Genomic DNA, 24,616 nt, shown 5'->3' on the forward strand with positions numbered 1-24,616 from the left:
CATTCCCCATTAAGCTGCTTGTTACTTATTCCTGTCTTAGCTAGTGTGAAGTAAAAATAGCAAAACTGACTTCTCAGGACTCAAAATGAAAGCTAAGTCAAAAAACCAGTAAGTTCTTTTCAAAATGTGTGTTAAACAGAATGAAGCATAACACCACACAAAGATGTCAGTCATTTCCTAGCTCATAGTCTGCAACATTTCTTACTAACGGCAAGTAAGATTTTCAGAATACCATTCTCAGGGAAAAAAGTATACTAAGAAGAAAGAGAGAGTAGGCATCAACAGTCACTTTTATCTCCTTGGAGAAAGAATACAGGGAAAAGGAATATAGGAAGTAAGAATTCTCTATGATTTTCTCAAGCCCACATTAAACCAGTTATATAGTAACTACATAATAAGCGAGCTAAAATGCATGTAAGGGACTGCCTGTGTGCTCATGTAAACTGAAAATGAAATAAGGTTGAAAGACACGGACAGAAAATCAGATTACATTGTGCATTACAGTGCTAGAAAAGAAGTTAAATATTAACAGCATAGAGTGCAAAGTTATGGTTTTAGAAACAAACTATAAAGGACTTCTGAGTTGAAGGTAACTAAGATAACAGGGGAAAAAAAACCCTGCATATACTGTATGATAGCAAGACTTTTAAGTTGCCAAAATAAAACAGCTGTGCAAAAGGCTAATGCAATTCTAGCGTGTACCAGTGAGCTATTTTTGGCAGAGACAAGTGGAAAGCATTAATACCTTTTTACAATGCACAGCTAAATCTTCATTTGAAATTCTGTGTACAGTGATCTGTTGAAGAGTGCTGAACAAAAATTGGACGAGGTGTGAAAAAGGGATATTAAAATTACTAAAGGAATGAAATATCTGTTTTGAACTTTGCTTGCTTGCCTTAGCCAAAGCTTGAGAAGTGATATAATGCCTCTTTATAGGAACATATGACAAGGGGATACTTTTGAGGGGGAGAGAGATATAAATTTTTAAGGGAAAATGAAATCTAAGATAAACGCCTAATATCCAACAGTTCTCAGTAAACTTAAACTGGAAATTAAAGGAAGGCTTCTAAATAGCTTGGAGTACAGTCATGGAATGACCTCCAAATCAGGTCATGAACACAACTTGTGTTCAGATGAAGCTTTATAAAGTTATGGAAAAGACTGTATCATTAAGAAACTAATGTACTGACATCTCAGGATTTCTGAAGAAATTGGATTAATTATTTGTATTAAAATAATTGTACTAAATCCAGGCTTTGGATTTTGTCCCTTGACTGCAGTAATTAGCCAAGAAGTCACCTTATCATAGGACAAATTAATATATCAACTTAAAAAAAAAAAGAAGATAATTTCTTTCAAATATTCAGCACCCAGATCTTTTAGTTCTCCAACAGCACAATTTAATCTATGGAATGCTCTCATATCTCTGTTGGAATCACAGTAATATACCATTATACCAAGCATTTTTCCAAAATTATTCTATTTATTTTTCAGAGCATCCTTGTGGACCAATTGAAAAGCCAAATGTTGGTGACCCGCTGTCCCAAGAATGAGAATCATACTGTTTTTCAAAACATTGATTGGCTGATATTTATTTGGGGATTTTTATTAGAACATTGGCATGTCTATAATATGACTAACTAACTGAGCTGCACTGAGAAATTCAGTAAAGGTGATTGACAATACTTGGTAACTATTAACAGATCTGACCAAAACAGTTGCATAGCTAATTTTTCAGAAGCATCTGCAATTTTTCTACAGCTAGAAATTTGATTCATACATGTACACCTGAATGTTTGAACGTGCCAAGTTATGGACTGAATTTTAGAGACTACATTTTGGAACCTGTTTTTAAAGTCTCATCAAGAATTTTAATTTCCTAAGATGTTACGAGGCTTCCACCATTAAATATGGAATAAGCTAAAATGCTTTGGAGCACCTGCTAAAAAGACTTTATCTAATATACAGTTCTCTTACATTAGACAAAAAAAAGACATAAGAACCCAACAGGGAATAGAAGCTAAACTGGACTAGAAAGATAATAATCCCTTTTGCACTTCAGATGATCTGGTACAATATTGAGAGAGAAAGGGTGATGATAAAAAATCTCCAGTATGCATTTTAAAGAGTGTTACAAACTTGTTAAATACAGCAGTGATTCAATTTTCCTGAAAACATTTATTTTAAAATGAGGTCACTTAATGCAGTTTGTGTCTCCTATGTAAACATACTAAATAAAATAGTGATGAACACAGGGTTTTCCACACACTATTCACTAGTGACAAAAAGGAGAGAAATAATTAAAAAAATAAAATTACTGAACCAAACATCTACTCTGGGATTTTTGGACCAAGGCCAGGAAAACTTAATAAAAAGATGAAAGCTACCTTCAACATAATTCACACTGCAAAATAATCCTTGCTTGAAAAAATTACTTATATGTGAAGCACGTGCTGAATATTCTGCTTCCAGGTTGAGGCCCTTCCAGCACTTCTTGTTTTTTACTTTATAGCAGCCAATCCAAACTCGGAAAACAAACCTGAAGTACCAGTGGCTTACCTTGGCACGACTTGCTGTCCGAGGCAGGAGTGAATCCCATCTCACATTCGCAACGGTAGGCACCAGGGACATTCAAACACTGTCCATGTTCACACAGATTAACATTTTCTGCACACTCATCAACATCTGCGGGAGACAGAAAACTTCTTCGAAACCACGTTTTACTACCAAAATATAAATAATATCCTGACGTTTAAAATAATAATGGTGTTGAGTATTGTTGATATAAACCAAAACATTTACACCTGAAGATGAAGTAAATTGAAAGAATGCAGAAAATCAAACATAACACCACTCCAAAATTATTCCTTTTACCCTGCCATGATTCCTTACTCCTTGTTTTTCATTAACAGATTAAATTTTTTTTTAATAATGCAGGATTTTCAGATTCAGTACTATTAGCTTTGACAAATAAGCTGAATATTTTGCTTACAAAGTCAAAACTTAAGTCTCCTGGTACATATTGCTATGTTACTTTGACATAAAACACATTCAGAAGGCAAACTTTCTTAAGCGAATCATACATAGAAAATTATTTTCATACGCATTTTAGAAAATATTCTTTGAGGATTATGAATTTTACAACTACCATTTGCACACTACTGGGTATTCTCCTACTATGTCCCAAAAGTGATTTTTTTTTTTTAAGAGCTATAGAAGAGCAGAATGACAAAGGCAGGCATTCATCATTGCAGTCATCATAAGGACTCACAATTTTGTCAGATATGCTTACGATTGTCTGAAAAAATTTCCAATATAATGTCTTCATTTTATTAGTCAATCCCTAGTATTGCATCTGATTTTTAAAAAACAGAAAATCTGAAACATGGTGTGTTAATAATAGGGATGGACATTCTTGTTCATTAATCACAAACTTGAAACACATAAACAAATAATATTTGAAGATCCTTATTCTGAAATAAAGAAACCTTACAATTCTAATCAAAAGACTGTCTTGTTAAGGTATAAATTAATTTTGATTTAAAATGAGCTAGTTAGCTAATAATGAATGCATTCACATTAGTTTCTAGGTATTTTACTATCATTAGGATGCATTCTTTCAAAACTTCAAACTTTTTGACCACATAAAGGTCATGTTAGAATTCAAGAGCAGAGATATTGTTGCATCTCCACTCTGTCAGTGATAAAAACCACAGTAACTCAATACTCAGCCATTAATGCTTAATATAAAATCTTTACACTTTATATAATCTTTTACATGTCATTTATTTTGAATCACTTGCTGTGTGCTAAACATTGTTCATTCTTAAAAGTGAACATTTACCAACAAATTTAAATGCAGAGATAATGGGCAATATTTTTCAACTGTAATTTGTTTTTCTTTTTAAAAAGTCCCGTGTTCATGATTAAATCCTGTTCAACTAACATAGTGAGGGAAAAACAGATGATGCCTTCTCTGCCAGAGACAGACATGGCCTACAAGACAGGAACCATAACAGAGAGCTGGTGTTTTGTATTCTTAACTAGAAAGTCTGCTGCTGCAAGCAGCACATGCACATTCAAAAAAATTGGCATGAGGAGGAGGAGGAAGAAGAAGGAGCAGACAGGAACTTCAGCCAACAAATGGGCCCAGTGGGTCCAATTTGGCACACAAATCAAAGGAACAATCAGTTGCCTTTGTTGGCACTTCTTCAGCAGATGGGAAGAATCCTGATCTTAAGACACTTTTACATTTGGTATCTTGCACTTTGGGCTTAGATCTAGTTTGCAAAGCTTCCATACAACAGAAACAACCAGGGACAAGTCAGCTTTCACAGAAACTTCGTACCAGAACAAGTAAATCCATCCCCAGTAAATCCTTCCGCACAGGCACAGCGGTATGACCCTGGGGTGTTCACACACTGAGCATTCACGCTGCACTGGTGGGTCCCATTGGAGCATTCATCAAGATCTGCACATCACGGGCAAAAGAGTGCAAGCGGTAAATAAGCAGTTAGTGTACCTGGCTTACAATTAACTGTCAAGCTAACAAGTGCAAAGATTATTTATGTCTCCATAAATAGACAAAGTTCTCATTAGAAGATGCAGGGTTAATCTATAGTGATTTCATTTTAATATTTCTTCCTTTAAATTAAAATGTCTGGGATTGGGCAAAATGTTTCCAAGCAACAGATGGAATTCAGCTAACTTGTTACTTGAACATTAATATCCTGTTAAAGAACTTGAATTCAAAATTAGTTAAAAAACCAATAAACCAAAGAAACATAGTGAGGTGAAAATCTGCCATACATTTAGAGACACTTCTCAAGTAACAGAAGAATGTGACAACAATGTAACCCCATGAAAAGTTAATGCAAGCTTTCTTATTTACTTGGATGTCAACTTGGATTAAAAAAAAACCCAACAACAAAAAAACCACACAGAAAAAGAAAGAAGAAACTTCCCTTCCACTCAAGGGCCTGTTTGATGGGAACGGCCATATGGGTCCATGACAAATCAGTCACACTAGCTAGTGCTATGGGGTAGCCGACATTCCCTTCTCACCCATCCGCAGAGCAGTCTCCTGGAACTATGCTATATCCAGGAGCTATTTTAACTATGAGGACACTGCTGGAAAAACTTTTTAAAGTTTTCTGCTTGAAATGGAACTTTTTATTTACTTAGTAGAACCTCACATATTTTTAATTAAATGATAATAATAAAGACCAGGGGACCTTCCCCTTTTTGTCAGATATGGCTTAAAAAGCTTGGAAGATCTGGCCTGCAGTAAAATCTCGTAATATGGTATTTTTCTTTCACATATTACACCAATAAAGCCTAATTCTTAAATGAAGCTCCCCTTCCATACATCCCGAAATGTTCTGAAAAAAAGTTAAATCTTTTTTTACAATCTTTACACACCAAACCAAAAAATGAAGGCAAGGGGACACAATGCTACTCTAGCAGCCCAGCAAAAGCAGAATCAAGTTTCCCATACCTCAAGTCCAATCTGCTTCACATTAGGGTCTATAAACTAGATAGACTACAGTACATTTACAAAAAATGGTATTAAGCAACAGAAATAGTATCTTACTGGCAGGAAATCACAAAACAAATTGCATTTTATTTTTTACCTTTTTTTTTTATTTTGCACATTCTAGCAGTTGTATGTAAACTTTCTAAAATACATAGTTAATTCTGTAAGACGTTACACAGACAGGCTTCTGAGACAAACCTTTTTTCTTCTCCGAAAACCAAACCCCTGAAACATAAGAAGCTTGCATACCCATCTATCCACAGAGTACAGCAGATAGAAGAGTAACACTTCATTTCTAATGGAGTAATCACATGGTCACATTACCTGCTTTCATTAAAAAAGAAAAGAAAAAAGAAAAAAGGGAAAAGCTTTATTTTCTGTATACTTACCAATACATTTAATACCATTTCCAAGCCATCCTTCTCTGCAACTACATTTAAAACTTCCTGGTACATTGACACATGAGGCATGCAAGTCACAGTTGTGAGCGCCAATTTCACATTCATCCACATCTACAAGCAAAAAATAAACTATTAGTATTTACATCAAGAGCACTGGACTATTATAAACTATGTTCCTTTTACATGTTGCTTATTTCCACTGTGCAGGTTTGCAGTCCTTTAAAAAAACAAATGTTCAAGACTACAGAATAACTCAAGCAAGTTACTTTGTATTATAAATTAATAAAAAATAGTGACAATTGTCTTTTCATTTTGTTCATTGTTTGTAAACACAATAGAATTAGTCTGCTTTCTTACAACTGCTTTTCAGTTTGAAATTAAAGATGTTTTCCATACATTTTAAATATGCTGACCTTTATATGTCTAAAAATGGGATGAGACCTTTGGGTGCACAGGCACATTTCAGTTGCAAAAATGATTAGTCCAAAATCTTAGTAATTATAGAACAAATTGTTAAAGACCAAATTATAGGTGAAATTCCGTCAACTTTCCCCGGAGAATAATTTTGGATGAACTTAGCTTCCTGAATGCTGTGGACCCAGCTTGCAGAAGACAAGTTACTGCTTAACTATCACAGGAACTTGTAGAGTTTGAAACTGACTGACTATGATTCTTTAAAACTTGTTAGCATGGGTTGAAGGACTGCATATACTTTTCCTCTTACATCATCACTGTTTTTTATTCTTTTATTTTACTTTTTTTCCTTTTGTCTTGTTCTTAGACTACAGGGTCATTTCCTGCAGCTTCAGTTGACAGATGAGTTCATACTTTAAGTATGTATGACAAATGAGTACCGCTAAAATACTTCTAATACAAAGGCAGCTGTGCCCACCCAAGCTATGTTTCCCCAAACCTATACTGAAAAAAGCTTTGTCTTTAAAATTACAGTTATGTAAGGGGTCTCTCATATTATATTGATACTGGTAAAGGAACGTACTTTTTCAAACTCTGGATACATGCTGACAAATGTAAAATATGTAGTCTTAAATTTACTGTTATGTATAGATACCAATCTCTCACTTGTGTGTGAACACTTGTGCATGTATTTTACCTGAAAGCCAACCAAGATATATGCATACCTTGATGTATATGCTGGAAATTTGCTTTACCTGTGCATCCCGTGGTTCCTTTCTTGACTGAATATCCTAGCTGACAGTGACAAATGAAGGAACCTTTAGTGTTTTCACACTCCCCAAACATGCAGATGTTGGAATTCAAATCACATTCATTCACATCTGTAAGTGCACATAAATTCAATATTAGTTGAACATTACTGCCATTTAACTGCATACTTTGTCTTTTTGGAATACTTCCATTCAGGTGAAAATATCAGAAGCATGGTCCACTCCTGCAACATGTGGCATTTATTAATCTTCATCATAATATATTTCAGCTGTTCCATTCTGTATTCTTTTAAAACCCTAAAAACAAGTAAGGATGAATGTGTAGTCCAAATACCACAGTACAGAATGCTAATTATTGGGCTATGAAGTCAATTACTTCTTACAAGAACTGCTTTAAAGGATTTTAAAAAAACATATTCTTGATCATAATATAGCTATAATTTTCTTCCAAAGAAGAATTTATACAGTAAATTGATTGCTTTTCCTGTACTGATATTACTTACAGGTTTCAATTCGCACATTTTGATCACTACTTAAAATTGAATAATGATATATACAAGTGTGTCGATACCTCTGAATAGCACTTGTCAAAATTATAAAAAATAATAAAGTAAACTCAACCAGTTTTTTAAATAAGAATTCAACTTAGGAAAGACGACGAATCTTATGAAACAATGAAATAGGTATAAGAATAAACTAGAATTGGGCACCTGTCAAGCGGATAACTGAGGACTTTCATATGAGTGTTCTCAGTCATACTGTAGTGGGGCCATACTGCCCAAAAGCTTTTCAAATACCTTGTCCAATATTTCCATTCGTCCCTTGAAATGATATTAACTAACAGTATTATACTATGACATTAAAAAGAGTTACTGTATTGTGGACAAAAAAGCATTTCTGGTACTTGTAATTGTCCTTTTGAGAAAAGTAAGATGTCATGTAATGGAGCCAAAGCAGACGCCCACATCACATATAAATTAAAAGTGTATTAATTGGCATATAATTAATATTAGCTTGCCTTAACCCCCAATGTAAGCATGTTAAAACAGTGTAACTAGCAATAGCATGTAAGTATTGTGTAATACTGTGATGGCATAGCCACAGTTTTGCATAAGGATGTGAGCAGCGAGACTGCCAAAAGGACAAAGAAAAATGGGCATAGCTGCATTTAGGACACATCAAAGTCATAGAAGTTGCCAGACAAAAGACAATATAAGCAGAAGGGACTGCAGATAGGCAGGAAAACATCACAGGTACACCAGAAGAATGACTGGCAAGACAAGAAAACAAGATAAGCCATACAAGGAGTAGAAGGGACACTACTTTTTGTGAGAGGGGCAATAGCATAAAAACATAAGCATGGAAAATTGGAGAAGAAAGAAGACAGACCCACTTCAGTTCCAGCTTTTCTTGTAGACAAGTGCTCAAGCCTGATCACCTTGACCTTTGTGCCTAAGCAACACCAAGGGCTGGAAGCCAGTCAATGCAAACTACCCATAACAGCTCTGTGGTATTGTATATTTGCATGTAATTTAGAATGTGATGGTTAAAAACTAAGTTTTGTATGTGCAATAGTAATAATCAATATTGTGTAAGAACTGACCACTGGCAAATGTGTTGTTATTAAATGAATTTAGTAAAATTTAGTTTTATATTTTAAAACAGGGCTGATTTTGTCAGTCTTCTAAACACTCCCACTACAGCAACTTTTATTTCCCTAGTATATTCAGCTGTCACGCTATGAGGCAAAGGAAAGCTGCCATGCTCTTAAGTCTCCCCAGTTGCAGGAGCTGCAGACTTACCTTTGTAGTTCTGCTTGCTGAGACACCCCTGGAACATAAGGATTGACCTATTTCTTCCAAAATCTCACTGGAAATGCCTGAACTATGAAGCACATTAAATAGGGAACTCTTAACACCTCAAGGGAACTTCAAGCTCCTTCTCTTAGTAGCTTATGGCTATAAGTAGCTCTGGCACAGCCTTCCATTTAGGTTTCAGAGAATTCCTATGGATCACTGGCAGCTTTTTAGTACAGACCTATATTTCTTACTCTGCTCTGCTATTAGAAAATGGGTAGCTAGGAAATAATTTTTAGTAACGATCCCAAGTGTGTATGTTGTGTGTGTTGGGGCGAATTCCTTGCTGACAAGAAACAAAGTCCCTCTGATTGTGAAAGAAGCTGAAAGAAACTTCAAGACATTTCAAGAGAGGAAGAAAAATCAAAATGTCTATCAATGCTGAGGTTAAGTAGGAATGAAAGAAGAGGTCAATAACCATTGTCCTAATGGTGTTGCTGAAAGCCATTTTGGGAGAGGATAAAGAGCAGAGACATTGAGATCATGCCCTCGAGAAGAAATGCTTCCAAAAGTTAGAGCTATCTCTGGCACATACAAAGACACAAAGCCACCACAAAAGCAACATTCAAGGAGAAGTCAGGCTGCAGGTGAACTGGGGAAAGACCCTTGCAGAAAGAACAAGTGATAAACCACAACTAGAAAAGTTTTCCCACCACCTCATATTAAAAAAAAACCTAGTCACAAGGTAAAACAGGGCATCAGGACTGTAGATGTGCTCTTGTGCCAGACTCCCTTCCCAGACACCTCAACAATGTGACTGCTCAGCACTTGCTGCCTTGATGTGACTGAAGTTTCAAGAGTGAGGTATGTTTGCTACTGATATCTCCCTGTTCTTTGCAATTTTACTGAGTGTTGCATATATGATGAAAACTTTCCATTAGGAACAAAACCTCTCCTAAAGAATAATGTAGTTTGTACCTGAACTGTGTTTTAGATTCTTATGCTGCATGCTAGGCTTTCAGCTATAATACAAGGCTTTAACGTTATTCCAGAATTTACCTCATTTGAAAGCTAAATAGTTTACAATTAAAGATCTGATTAAAAACTTGTAGTTAAAACATAGTCATCTGATTAGTTACACCTATATCAACTTTTTGACTTTATTCAAATAGCTCCAATTTTACACTAGTTAAATGGCAAAGATCACCTAATTTCACTGTCACAAATACAAGATACTGCAAATATTTCTGCTGAAAAAAAATCAATTACTTTGCTGAAAGTAGTGTTAGGTCCAGTAAGAAACTGTAGTTATCTCAAAGGCTTTTTGACAAACTGGATGATGCTGTTAGCAAGGAAAGCAATTACATACATGGCAGAAATTCACATTTTCTCACTGTGGGTTTCTAACCTTAATATCAGATACTGTTTTACTAGAGAAGAACATTTAAGAGGAGTTGTGTATAAAATGAAAAAAATTATTCTGATTTTACAGCTACTAACATGGCTAATATGAAAAAATTATTGAAAAGATAAGTTCTAAACATTCAAGTTGGTTGCGTAAACATGGAGTATGTGTGCAAAACTGAAAACAAATACATGGAATAACATAAAAGTGAAGGTGAAAAGAAAATCTTAAAATTCAACTCTATGGAAAAAAGGAGACAAAACCAGCTCAGGACAGCTTTGCTCAGCATTACATATAACTGGTTTCTCCTCCGTGTGTGTGTCTGTGGGTGTGCACACACCTTCCTGATATCTATAGTGACATGCAAGAAAGATTTACAGGTTATTTTTTTGTATAATATAGTTTCAATATCCACTTTCAAGGATTCAGCAGAACATCCTAAAACATTAGCTACAGAATTTTTAGACTTGCATTAAATTTGGTGCATTCAGCTACTTACCAATACAAGTTTTCATGTCCATAGAAGCCATAAATCCATCAAAACAGAGACAGCGATATTCCCCTGGAATATTAGTACATTGCCCACCATCACAGATATCTGGATTGTTTTCACATTCATCAATATCTGAATTAAAAAAAAAAAAAGGAGATAATAATTCTGTCACCCTGGTACAGCTCAGCTAAAAGAATACCATGTTCATATTGGCTGAAAGATATGATGCTGGAACTTTTAAGGTACTCAAACCTACCTGCACATGTCCTGACATCTGGCATTAGAGCATAGCCATCACTGCAGCTACATTCATAGCTGCCTTCTGAGTTAGTGCAGTGGGTGTCACAGCCTCCATTCATTATCATACATTCATCAATATCTGGGGAAGCAACATAAGTAGTAGTAAGTCTACTTTTGTAAGTGTTGTGGTTTAACCCAAGCCAGCAACTAAGCACCACGCAGCCGCTCACTCACTCACTCCCTGCCCACCCAGTGGGATGGGGGAGAGAATCAGAAGGAAAAAGGTAAAACTCGTGGGCTGAGATAAGAACAGTTTAATAGAACAGAAAGGAAGAAACTAATAATGGTAATAATAACAATAATAAAATGAAAATAATAATAAAAGGATTGGAATATACAAGTGATGCACAATGCAATTGCTCACCACTCGCCGACTGATGCCCAGTTAGTTCCCAAACAGCAATACCCACCCCCAGCCAGCTCGCCCTGGTTTATATACTGGGCATGACATCACATGGTATGGAATACCCCTCTGGCCAGTTTAGGTCAGCTGTCCTGGCTGTGTCCCCTCCCAACTCCTTGTGCCCCTCCAGCCTTCCCGCTGGCTGGGCAGGAGAAGCTAAAAAATCCTTGACTTACTATAAACACTACTTAGCAACGACTGAAAACATCAGCGTGTTACCAACATTATTCTCACACTAAATCCAAAACATAACATTATACCAGCTACTAGAATGAAAATTAACTCTATTCCAGCCAAAACCAGGACAATAAGGAAAAGTCATCTTCTGTGCCATTTTACTTAGCAGATGAAACAGTTTATCAGTGACATGATTATGAATTTTTGTTCTCACTCTACTGTCTCTGATTTATATTTTGTTCAGCTTTCTCTCTTTCAACTGCATTTTCATCTGTGGGAGCAAGTGCCTACTTTTTGTTGTTGCTTTTGTTTATATGTATCACTAGAGATGTAAAAAAAAAAAGTGCAAAACACAACATGTGGGAAGTAAAGAAAGGAAAGCCCCAAGAAACTTACGTTTCATTAAAGCTTAAAAAGTAGCACAAATTTATATTTTTGCAAAAAAAATAAACAAAACCAACAAATAAAAAAATCTCAATACCTCTGTTCTCCTTACCAGTGTGATGACAACTACATAATTCAGTATTACTCCAGTTAAGGATTTAAGAGATGTATACAACAAAGAGAAAAAGTGAAAGAGAAGCTATCAATGCATGGGGCTGTTCTTGCTTGATCAAGAAATTAAGCAGTATTTTCTGGTTGTTAGCTCAAGCCTTTGATTTTAATGGAATAGTACCATAAGAATATTTTTTTCTCAATGTATTCTGCAGAGCTCCGTACAGCAACAATCTTTTTATACCTTCTTTATATTTCTAAGGTAAAAGAAGGGTCCATGACAGTTCATGATGTGACTAACAGCAGATGAGATGGCCCTGCTCAGTTTCAAAAGCAAGGTATGAAATTACATAAAAACAAAGACAGATGAAACAATATATGCTGAAAGCACAAATACACAGGTGAAGGTGTACAACACTTGCCTATGCAGCCTTGTCTGTCAGGAGTGGCCTGGTACCCAGAGTTACAGGAACACTGGTATGTTCCAACCATGTTCACACACTTGCCATTTCTGCAGAGACTGTCACTTAATGAGCACTCATTTACATCTGGAAAAGAATCAGTCATATCAATTACTTGTTATTCAGAATGCAAACTCTAACTGCTCGAATGCCAGAGAAAGAGAGTGAGAGGTATTATTTTAAACTGGTGGCTTTCAGGCTTTTTCCATTTCTTTCTTGTTCTTAGGATGTTCCAGTTCAAGGTAAGGAGCTCTGAACATTATGTTTAAGCCAGTCTCCAAAGGTTTATCTTTTTTTGTTTCTGGTCTGTGAGCATTACCTGCACAGTGTGCTGGTTTAAACCAACTCTTGAAGCACCTATGCATCAAACACAGAAACGAAAGAGATAATATGCATTATGTTTTTTGCATTTTTGTCACCATTTTGGTAAATTATGTGGAAAAAGGAGAGCTGCATTTCAATAAGGGACAATACTTTTTTGTGACTGTAGTAGGAACGAATTTCACTTTGAGCTTGTATGTATTTGACTTGAAAGTTGCCAGCATGACTGGTACAGTCCTTTGAGTTACTAAATAATCCCTAAGAGGCCCGGTAAAATACTCCTCTCTGAAGTCAACAGCATTAAGGGTACTGGAGGTTTTACAGGATCTGTTACAATGTTTTAATTTGAAGATACTCATATAAAGGAGGAGCATGAATTTGTATAAAATACTCCTGAGACCCCATCCTTGCCAGAGACAGGAAGTTTTCATAGCACAAATGACCACTCTTCTCAGAAAGCTGAAGACTACTATTCTGAGTTGAAATTCACCTATGCATTCCTCACGTGATGGTGACAGCTCATGTCCCAAAGGACAGTCACACTGAAAACTCCCTTCGGTGTTCACACATGTGCCACCTCTACACAGCAGAGGGTTGCGCTCACATTCATCAATATCTGCAAAGAAACCATGACAAATATAAAATCATTACTAAGAAGCAACAAAGAGAAAAGCAATTCTCGGTGTCTGTAAGTGACAAAATCTGGAGGTCAGAAAATAAAAGGACTGTTTCATTGAAGCAGTGCTGCTCCTGTCCTCATACTGCATAACAGGGCAAACAAAAACCTATACATTAATAACTCTAAAGATGGGTATTTTTCCCCTCAAGAAAACCAGAAATTCATCATTTAAAATTAAGTATTCTAGGAGACACAGGACACAAGAGAAGACAGCAACTGTTTGGATGGTTGCCATTTAGAACAATGTATTAATGTGATGACATTTTCAAAAAAGTGATTCTTAATGCAACCAGACACCCATTTATGTATGCATTGAACTTGTTGTCTACGGATGCCGTTAATGGGGATGTGTGTGTAAACTTTTAACTAAATGGCTATTCAGTTTGATAGCTCTTGCCTTATGTCGCTGTGTGGCTGAGAAATACGCTTGCTACAACTTGTAATGGCAAACTGAATATTTGACTCACAAAACTGATAAAAACAGCTAACACTGTAGATGTGGATGAAGAGAAATATGACCAAAAGATGTTCAAGCTGCAGAATGCACTCACACTTTTGGACCACCAGGAAGCATTATGGCTACCTAGCCTTGAAACTAGACAATTTTATTCAGAGAGGCAGACTAGTTTTATCTTTCATTAGCCTGAGTATTTAGCCAAGATTTCATTGGGGTTTGCAGGTTATTCACATGAGGGGAGAAACTGCTTGATGATAGAATTCAACACCTCTTTTGCAATACTCCTGCTTGGATAGTCCTCACAACTCCAAAATGTTTTCATTGAACATTACGCCCTCCCTTTCTTACTTCCTGCAAAAGGCCCTCAAGAAGTCACTTCTCTTCTTATCTCCTCACTCTCTGCTTATTTATGTGACAACTTGCTTCCCTGCCTTTGCCTTACAGATAACAGATCTCCACCATACAGTATTGATTCTCTGCATTTGCTCTCTCTCTCATGAAAGCTATTCAGCTTCCACAGTTTTGATTCTTCGTTATGTTCATCTGTGATTCAGGAAATAATTTTTTGCTGACTTTTGGAGTCTAAAAGCATCACAATTTGCAGGAAATCAACTAAAGGTGACAGGAGGCCTGCATGGCCTCCTGGCACACAGGGGCATAGGACCACTTGAGTTCAATTATGAGCACAAAAGTTCCTGGCAAAACTCAAACACAAAAAGGAAGCATAAAATAGGCAAAAGCAAGGACAGGTGATGCAGGAGAAATACAGAGGCACTGTCTGAGTCTTCAGGGATGGGGTTAGGAAAGCCAAAGCCACCAGGAGTTGACCCTGGCAAGGGGTGTGAGGGGTATACCAGCAGCAGCAAAAAGATGAGGGGAAATGGGGGAAGGGAACTGCTGACAAAGGACATGTAAAAGACCCATGAGTGCTGAGAGGGAGCTGGCCAATGTCATTTTGAAGCCACTCCTGACCATCCTTGAAAGGTCATGGAAATTAGTCAAGGATATCCAGGGTGGGAGGAGAGGAGATGTCAATCCAATCTTCAAGAAGGGGAATAAGGAGGACCCATTCAGCCTCAACAAGATGAAAATCTCAGACTTTTCATTTCATTATATACTTCATGATGTATTTCATGAAGTACTCCACAATACTAACTCAAGATTTTTTAAGGTGGCTAGTAACTTTTGGTGTCTCCATATCTGTTCTTACAACTTCAGACAGATTAAAGAGATCTGATTTTTCAGGAAATGCTCTCAGAATTTCTTGAGTCCTAGAATAATCAAGGAAAAGTGAATCACACTGCTTTTGAAACTCCAGCCTTCTACTAACTTTACCAAATGTTTGGATGCCTCATTAGTCACTTTTAAACTACATGAATGAACAGTTGCTGCCATTTTAAAATATCTATACAGAAACGTGTAAAAGAACAAGCAAAGTTATAGGCATAGTTATCTGTCCTAATTACTGTATACCTGTCTCATTTGTTCAAGTCACAATAATTATACTTATGAAGTGTTCAGTGGAGCAGACCTAGTACAGTAAAGAGTACAGTCAGGCAGGCTTTGTACATTAAATGGACAGACTCCAGGTCATACTGGCAACACTTACCCATACAGTTCTTCATCATCATAAATCCACTTTCATAACCATCAAAGCACTCACACTCAAAGCTTCCAGGAGTGTTGACACAAGTACCACTTCCACATAAGTCTGGGGAGATCCGGCACTCATCAATGTCTATTTTATAGTAATGGAGAGGTAGAAAAAACAAACAAGAGTTTAAGGTTATCCTGCTTTTCACAGAAGAGAACACTTGGCCATTGTAAATTAACTCTACTGAAATCATATATAGTGTATAAATCAACAGAGAAAAATGAAATTAATTTACTATTTACAGGAATATTGGATTATATGGAAGTTTGTGAAAGACGCATAATGCAATGTGTTCAGAGCTCTCAACTATAGACTATATTATGTAACAAGTAGGATTCCATTAAGTGTAATTTAAGATTACATTTCTAAGGAAATTACTAACTGTAACAAATTATGAGTTGGTATTATTACAGAGGGACCAACTGACTCCATGACTACAGTGTCACTGATACTAAATTGCTTATTACGAAGACATTTATCCAATAATAGCATTATAAGCTTACAGATACCCTTTCCATTAGGAATTAAAGAAGCTCCTTTGAAAGCTAGATTTACAGTTCACTGGTTGTCTTACTAGTTAAGTTTGAATGAAACTTACTGTGGAAAACTATAGCAGGTTTGCAGAAGGTAAAAAGAGAAGAGAAGGAAGAGCTCTTTGTAAGACACACCGGTAGTGAGGCAGGAAGCTAGAGAGGAATTTGTAATATGGGTATGATCCAGTGAAACAGGTCAGTGTTGAAGGAGAGGACTGGAAAGAAGAACTGGATAGTCTGTTATTTACTGTCTCCTCACATCTTTCCAGACTTCTCTCTTCCTTACAGTACTGCTCATCCAGTGTTTTGGGGGTGAACTAGGATTCAATGTCTTTGTTTCATGTTCTCCACTCTCCCCTCTGCCTTCAGCTTCATTCGCTACTGTGTCATTAATTTTTACATATTAAGAAATCATGAACTCTTTACAGGGAGTAAAAATAACAGAATATTTGAAACAATGAAGACATTAGTCCAGTACAGGGCAGAGGATTGGTTCTGTCATCCAAGAACTCCAGGGAGCAAGGAATCAAAGAAGAGCATCAACATGTTTGCAGTAAGTTGGTGGGCTGGGCTGGACAGTAGACTCATTTGTGTAAATGGTTGAGGAAAACTAGGCAAGAATAAGCTTAACTAAAGAAACTGCTAAAGATTTAAAACAGTTCTTTTTTCAACACATGCAAGAATCTCCTTTGCCTCTGTGTCACTTCTCATGGCTAGGTTTCTGCCGGGTAAGATAGTTCAGTCCTCACACACAGATGCGAGGAGGTGTTCGATGGTAACCCATGTGGTGGGCCTGGGATGTTAAGAGAGTATCTGGCCTCCTAGAGGCTTTATAAAACATTTTGTTGCTAATTTAAACAAAAAAAAAAGTCTTCCATTTAATAAAATGTGGTTCTCTACAGCTGCTCAGTGGAACATTTTCATCAGAAGAAACTTTCAATGAAAAACAGAACAAAAAACCCCTTTTGTAAGGTGACGTTTTCTGACCTATTCTTGTTCGTTTAGAAAGAAAGTTTGTTAAATGCATTTCTCATCAATGCAATCACTATAAAACCAAGGAAATCACCAGTTAGGGCAACATTAACATCCAGACCAACCTCAGTTAACATGCCTTACCACCCACACTTCATATTACTCAGACTCACTCATAGACGCCTGTGTGGTATAAAAAAAACCTCCTTCATTTTCAGCACAGAGCCACCCACAATGCAGGCATCCAGGTTCTCATAACCAGAAAACTATCAAGCTTATCTTCTGTTTCAGTTTTTCCAGGCAGTAAATAACATAATATTAAACTTTTAAATTAAATGCACATCTGTTCTAGAGTTAATGTTGCACTGAAGTCAGAACTGCAGAGGTGCCTTTGTGTGTGCTTGGCTATCAAATCTAAATGAAAATTTGCAGTGGAGTGTCTGTTTGGTAATACAATGACCAGAGACTAAGGAACATAAATTAAGTTAATCTGTATGTTAGAACATTGAACTTGGCTTTGCTGGTGATCCTTATTGATTTTTCAGGTTGTACTGATACACCATGACCTGAGCATCTTTAACACTAATTTAAAAAAATTCCTAATGTACATGTACAAGAAGAATGTTACTTCTATTAAAGAATCATTTTTTGAAAGGGAAACTGAAGACAGTTGGCCATTCTGTCTGAAGATTAAGCTCTTAGAAACTGAAGGAAATGAACCATCTTAAGTTTCCAGATCGCCAAGTTATGCAACAAGGACAAATTCCTTTAAAATGCCCCAGGGAAGTAGTAAAGTCCCCATCACAGGATGTTTTCAAGATGGACAGAGTGCTGGATAATCTCACCTAGCATCCCTTTCCCACAAAAGGTTGGAGCAGATGATCTTCTGAGGTCCCTTTCAACCTGGACTATTTTATGATGCTAGGAAAAACTGGGGAAAATGCCAGACTTACCTGTGCAGTTTCTTTCCTCCATATCTAAAGTAAACCCACTGTTACATCTACATTTGAAACTTCCAATTGTGTTTCTGCATTTACCATTCATGCACATACCAGGGAACACCTTACATTCATTGACATCTGTGAAATAAAAACAAAAAAGCATTCTTAAGCACAAACATATATATAATTAATGGCAATTTCCTGTTACTTCTTGCCAACTGCAATGGTCTTAAGGCAGGGTTTGGGTTGCAGGCTACTGGAGGGATGGCCTCCTCCTACACAGGTTAGGAGAATAAAAACATGAAACCAAGGAGGCAAGCAGGAGGGGACATTGCCGGACGCACGACTGGAGATGCACTCTTGGAAGGCAGAATTCCATTACTGAGGAGGAACCCCTGGAGGACCTATGTCATGGCAGAGACACCCCTGAGGGACCACAGCCTGTCAAAGACCCACACCAGGGCAGGGACACCCCTGTGGGTGATTCATGCCAGGGCATGTGGCCTATAGGTGACACAAGCAGGGGCAGGAACACCCTGTGGGATGCTAGCCCATGGAGGACGCATGCTGGGGCAGAGACACCTCTGAGGGATTGCACCACATGCAACCCCTGCTGGGGTAGGGAGATCCCTGAGGGACCATGACCTGTGGGTGACCCATGCAGGGGCAGGGACATCCTGAAGGAGCATGGGCTGTGGACAAGCGATAGTGGAGCAGAAACACCCCTGAGGGCCTCTGTCCCACGGAGAAGCCCCATGCCAGGGCACAGGAAATGAGTAAGAAGGAAGACGCAGCGAAAGAAAAGACTAAACAACAAGGGGTGACAAAGAGAAACCGTTGCAGTGTCCCCTGTGCTGCCAACTGCCTCATCCACGGGACTACGGGGGCTGGACACCTGGAAGGGTGGAGAAGAGGTGCTGGGCTGAAGCCAAGTCTGAGGATAGGGGAGAAGAGATGTTTCCCTACCTGTTGAATTGCTTATGCTTGCTTTGCTTCTCAATACCCAAACCAGTAATTAAAAGTTGATGTTAATCAGCAGGCAACCAAATTCAGTGGAATACCCTGACTTGAGACTCTTTTGCCCATGATGCCAGTATGTGAATTGTGTTCTATTTGCTTTCTAACACAGTGAATATTCATGGTGTTCCTGAGCCAGCTTGTAAAAGATGTAACTATTAGCTGGTTGATTGGGTTTTTTTTAAATTGAGATTGCCAGAGTGGTATCTGGAGCTCAGTTCAGAAAAGCGGGTTTTTTTTGTTTTGTAGAATATCAAATGAAACGTTTCACCTCTTTTAAAAGTGTTCTGCTGGACAGCTGGATAACACAGGCTGTTAAAGGCTCTTACACAGGACAAATGAAGGTTTTTCTTGTGTCAGCCTCTCTCGTATGCAACCCCCCAACAGCATTTACAAACTTGAATGAGCTTTTCTTACACTCTATTATTTGCTGGATGAATGTCCTTACCCAAGAATCATCTCTGATGAAACAAACTTCTCTTATGTATTGGTGTGAATGGAAGAAAAGTGTGATCCAAATACAAAAGCAGAAACAAGAAGCAAAACCTTGCAAAAATCTTGGAGTGGACAAGATTTTATTATTATTAAATAATTAAGAATTTATTATTGCTAACTGAATAAATTTTAATAAAAATAATAAATTATATAATTATTAAAATTCTTGTTTGTTTAGTAAATCACCACTGAATGTTGAGAGCTTTGCCTGAGAATAGTAACTGCTGAAAATCAGAGCTTATTTATGGTGAAGCAGAGCTCCAATCTGTTAAAGTTTTCTCAAGCAACTCAACATATTTCAAGACAAATGCTTCAGAATACATCCTTTTAAAAATAAATAAAATACCAAAACACTTCTGGATTACTCCAGCTTCTGCACACAGAAATTTACAGTTTTTCTTCTCAGACCTCAGTCACCTAAAACATCTCAGATCTGGTTTCTTAATATTTTCCAGCCTCTTCAGTTTTGTTTTTGCTCTATAGGAGGTGAAGCTAGTAAAAACTGGACAAATGGCTTTTATTTACTTCTTTATCACTGCAGCTCATTGTTATCATTGGCCTCGTAATTTTAATGCAACAGACACCTTTCCCTTTTAATCACTTATTAATTCTGCAAACCATAGAAAGAACCCATCCTTCTTCAGTCTCTCAGAGAACCCTGGCCAAGTTTTAGTAATATTTTATGTTTATATCTTAACTCCCTGACTTTATAGAACCTCATCTGACCCTCAGTTTACTCTTTGCAAAGCGCTACATTACAAAAGGTGCACATTTTCTGTTATTCTTATCGTTCAGAGCTCCCCTCCTTCAGTCCTGTCATATTAATTTCCTTTTTCTCCTTACCAAATTGAAAATTTGCACCATTTCCTTCTAGGCTCCTGTAACACTCTTGAGCACCATGCAAGCACAGAGTTTCCCAGCTGTAAGGTCAGCTCTTTCAGGCAAACATCTTTATAACATCTCTCATCTCAAGAACATAACAAACATAGACACAAATCCTGGCATTTTCTTAGAATATTCACCCAGATGTGCCTATAATTCACTTTTAGATCCAAGAATGAACCCTTACCTTTATAAAATGGCCTGCCAGTTAGAATATCTCCTCTGTTGGAAAAGCCAGGACCTCTGGGGCACAGAACCTCATATTCCTTGGTGCCAGGCTTAGGACACTCCTCGCAGTCGGAGCCCCAGGCAGCCCCCACAGCACAGCAGCAAGCGTCCATACGAAACTTGCCAGGCACAGACTGAATGCACTCATCTTCATCCCATCTCAAGTAGCATTGCTCCATGCGAATATCTGCTCATTTTACAACAACATATAGGCATTTTACCTTTTGCTGAAGTTTTGTGTTTTTCAGAAGCACCTATTTCTGAGGCATGAATACATGTGAGGCTCAGTTTCTGGGAGACAGATTTCTGCTCAAGACTCTACACTCTGCACAATGTTCAAACATCTGAACTTGCTAATACTGCACTATAGGTAAGTTTCTGGATCTCTGTTGTACCACATAAAAGTACAAGCATTTCTTCTGTTGTCTCTGAATACCAAGATATACCATTACTCTGACATGATTGTACTTTTTAGGTTTCTATGTGTATTTGATTGATCAGAGACATGTATTTCTCTACTGTAACAGGTATTCTCATTTACAAATTGACCTGCATTCATGGTAAAAACCCCAAACATTCCTATCTATGTTTATATTATTAAATTAATTTAATAATACAAGGAATACAGAAAAAAAAATTGCTGACCACTGTTAGGCTTATTTTACCACCAGTTAGCAGGAGCAAACAATATGGTTTCTAGAAAAATTAATTATGGTTATACTCAAGGGTCCCATCTGCAGAAGAGCAGGTCAACCAAAAGATAGATCAACCAAGTGTGCAGGCAAAATCTGTACTTGCATACCCACCTGTCAGGAAAAGTACTACACACTGGCCCATACACAGAAAAAATCAGCTTTGCTCTATCTCACATACAGAAAAAATAACAATAATAACCCATTTGAAAGCATCAGTACATTCCACACTTTTCACCTATCTGTATTTCAGCGAACAAAAATAGTTGAAAATTTTTAGAAAAATTTTTAGTGTTTGTTAAAATATAAAATTGGTATAAAAAAAGGGTTGTTAAGTCTCTACATGCCAATTTCTACAACATAGGAGAATTTCTATGCCCCAATTCCAGAAATCTGGCAAATAATACAAATAATGGTAAATGGACAGTATCAATTACAGCAGTGCCAGAGAAGACGTCTGTGATACTATACAGAAATTTATTGGTAGCTTAATGCTCTCCAGGAAAAAAGAGTTATTTTCAGTGTGTAAGAAAGATCACAAGGACACACCGTGTCTGATAAATAGCTTCTGGGCATATTCTAGAACCTCCTGACATGACTAAAATGGACTGGTGGTCAAGCTGTATTTTCAGGATCCATATAAGCATTAATGTTTCATATGATATACTAGACTGGAAGTTAGGCTTTAGCAAACCTAACAGAACTCTTAAATGCTTAGTGCAAAAGCTTTGGAGAAGATGCAAGATCTAAAAATAACACAGATGAGCTGCTGAACCGTTTTCCATACAAGCCCTTCGAAGTTTTGCAGATTTATAACATAAATTTACCCTATGCACATCTGAAGTTAAAAAATTTAGAAGCAAGTATAACAAATGGAAATCATTCAAAGAATACTCATGGTTTCCTGTAAACTATTCCACATCAAGATCACATTTATTTTCATTTCCAGAGATTCAGCAAACATACTGCTAATAAATATTTATTTGCACTAAAATCACTGTAGTGCATCCTGCAGCAAATAACCATATTTCAGAAATACAAGACATAGTGCACACTGCTTGCGTAGCATAGGAGAAGGCACATATCTTGTAATACAAAAGGTCATTTTTTTAACTAAAATAAGAAAAGGCAACATGCCTGCGGGTAAAGGAATCCTGTGTCTCGCTAGAAAACAGCTCCTTTGTTCCAACTTTTCATTATATCTATCAACCGCAACTAAATTCACACCTGTCCTTATCAAATTTCTCATTGAGAAATAATACCGGGTTGATGGCCTCAGATGCCAGTGACTGGCAACAGAATTACCAAGTTTGGGAGGGTTGCGGCGGGGTGGAATATCAAGTGAAACTAACATGCAAAGCTGTGTATGATATGCACAAACATAACAGGTACATGCATGTGGGCAGACTTGGTTGTGAACTGTTTCTTTTTTCTGAGACATTTATACTGATTGTACACATCTGCTTCATTTAAAAATTCTGCTTATTTTAAAAAATATCTCTAGAACTACATTCACATTGAAAAACCCCACAACCTGGTAACTGTTTGTATCAGCTACTAGTAAGGCATAGTGCAGTTAAAGCAAAAGTGTTTGCTTAAATTTGAATCTGCTTGAGGAAAGAGAACACTGTTGAAATAAAAAAATGAAGGACAGAGTACAAAAATCCTTGACATAAGGCAAGGGCTGAATTTTTTTTTCTTGTTTTACTGCACTGTTTTCTTAAAAGAAATCAATGCTGTCAGTAATCATATTTTTATAGTCCTTAGAAATGGTTAGAAAAATTAATATGGATTCCAAAATCTATTCTAAACATCCAGTACCCTGACTTTATCTTTTTTCATCTTTGACCATTGATTTCTAAAGATGCAGATTAATAACGCTTACTACATTTGCTACAGGATACTTCTGTTTTCTTGAACTTACACAGGGGTTCAGTATTTTTTATACCTGAAGTCTTTCTTAGAGAAATGTATGTCTTCACGGACATCATGTTTTGTCAGTAGAAGACACTAATCTGTGCAAGAAAGATAAGTCTTATTTTTATCTATGCTCATTTTGATTATTCTCAGACAGACCAATTTGCATCAGCATATCCGTGCTACAAGGTAGTATCTGAGTTTCACAAAATGACTAGATAGCAATAGAGAAGAGCACCATTCACACTGCCTTACAAGCTGCTGGCTGGCCAGCTGACTGCTTATCACCTAGCTCCCAGCGAGTCAGACATTTCTGTTTGTGAATGGAGTCAAAGAAGGACAGCACTCTAGCAAAACCTATTGATTGCACTGTGGGCAAAATAAGTCTTAACACAAACTTTCATATTCCCCCAAGGGATTAACAGCTCTTCCCTGAACTGGCACAGGCATTTAATATCTAAGCAGCCATAAACTAAAACACACGCTTAACAAACTGCTTTCGGAGGAATTCAGAAACAAACAAAACATCCTTTCACAGCCCTTTGAGAATAATTTTGGACAACTGTTGGACACAGCTAAAAAGCTGGCGGAGTTGAGTGTGCTCTTACCTAAACACACTCGTCCTGTTCCATCCAGCGTCAGTCCTTCAGGGCACTCACAGTGAAATGAGCCTCTGCTGTTAACACAACGCCCGTTGGGACAAACCCCCGGGAAAACATCACACTCATTTACATCTGTCGGGGAAACAAAGAGTTGAGTTACATGCTAACTCGAAGGAGACAACTACAGCTTTATTGAGAATTTCAGCTACATGAAAGAAAGCAAGAGGCTTTCATTCATACTGTATTAGGGTCTGAACACTGTTCTGAACAAGCACGTGGCTCAGTCTCAAGGAACTCTTGCAAGATCTTCAAGTCATAGGGCACTAAGATGCCACATTCTCTTCTCTAAGAGAAGATGATGGATTATGGATGAGAGAAAGGAAAAACTGAAGGGATTAAATGTATTTTGAAGGAGCATTTTCATTCCATTCTCTTTGTATCGTTTTGATATTCTCCAACAAACAGTGTAACATAACACTTCTCAACAGTCAGTAACTGCGAAGGCATTCATCTAAGGTCAATATGATTACGCCTGACAAACAACAGCAAAATAATTCCTCTTTTATCTCATTTTC

At 37.2% G+C, this 24,616-nt stretch overlaps 1 protein-coding gene across 1 annotated transcript in view; it reads right to left on the reverse strand.

Moving 5' to 3' along the window:
* Nucleotides 1-24,616, reverse strand: part of FBN2 (fibrillin 2) — a 174,773-nt gene that overhangs the window by 42,513 nt on the left and 107,644 nt on the right. Inside the window, exons 23-34 of the mRNA XM_030005074.1 lie at nt 24,048-24,173; nt 20,790-21,017; nt 18,221-18,346; nt 15,718-15,846; nt 13,463-13,588; nt 12,613-12,738; nt 11,072-11,194; nt 10,822-10,947; nt 7,107-7,232; nt 5,926-6,048; nt 4,349-4,471; nt 2,560-2,685 (exon numbers count right to left, since the gene is read on the reverse strand). Of these exons, the coding sequence (XP_029860934.1) occupies nt 2,560-2,685; nt 4,349-4,471; nt 5,926-6,048; nt 7,107-7,232; nt 10,822-10,947; nt 11,072-11,194; nt 12,613-12,738; nt 13,463-13,588; nt 15,718-15,846; nt 18,221-18,346; nt 20,790-21,017; nt 24,048-24,173 (1,608 nt within the window). The remainder of the gene's footprint in view (nt 1-2,559; nt 2,686-4,348; nt 4,472-5,925; nt 6,049-7,106; nt 7,233-10,821; nt 10,948-11,071; nt 11,195-12,612; nt 12,739-13,462; nt 13,589-15,717; nt 15,847-18,220; nt 18,347-20,789; nt 21,018-24,047; nt 24,174-24,616) is intronic.

This window comes from Aquila chrysaetos, chromosome Z (genome assembly GCF_900496995.4).
Source record: "Aquila chrysaetos chrysaetos chromosome Z, bAquChr1.4, whole genome shotgun sequence".
In the NCBI taxonomy this organism is placed as follows: domain Eukaryota; kingdom Metazoa; phylum Chordata; class Aves; order Accipitriformes; family Accipitridae; genus Aquila; species Aquila chrysaetos.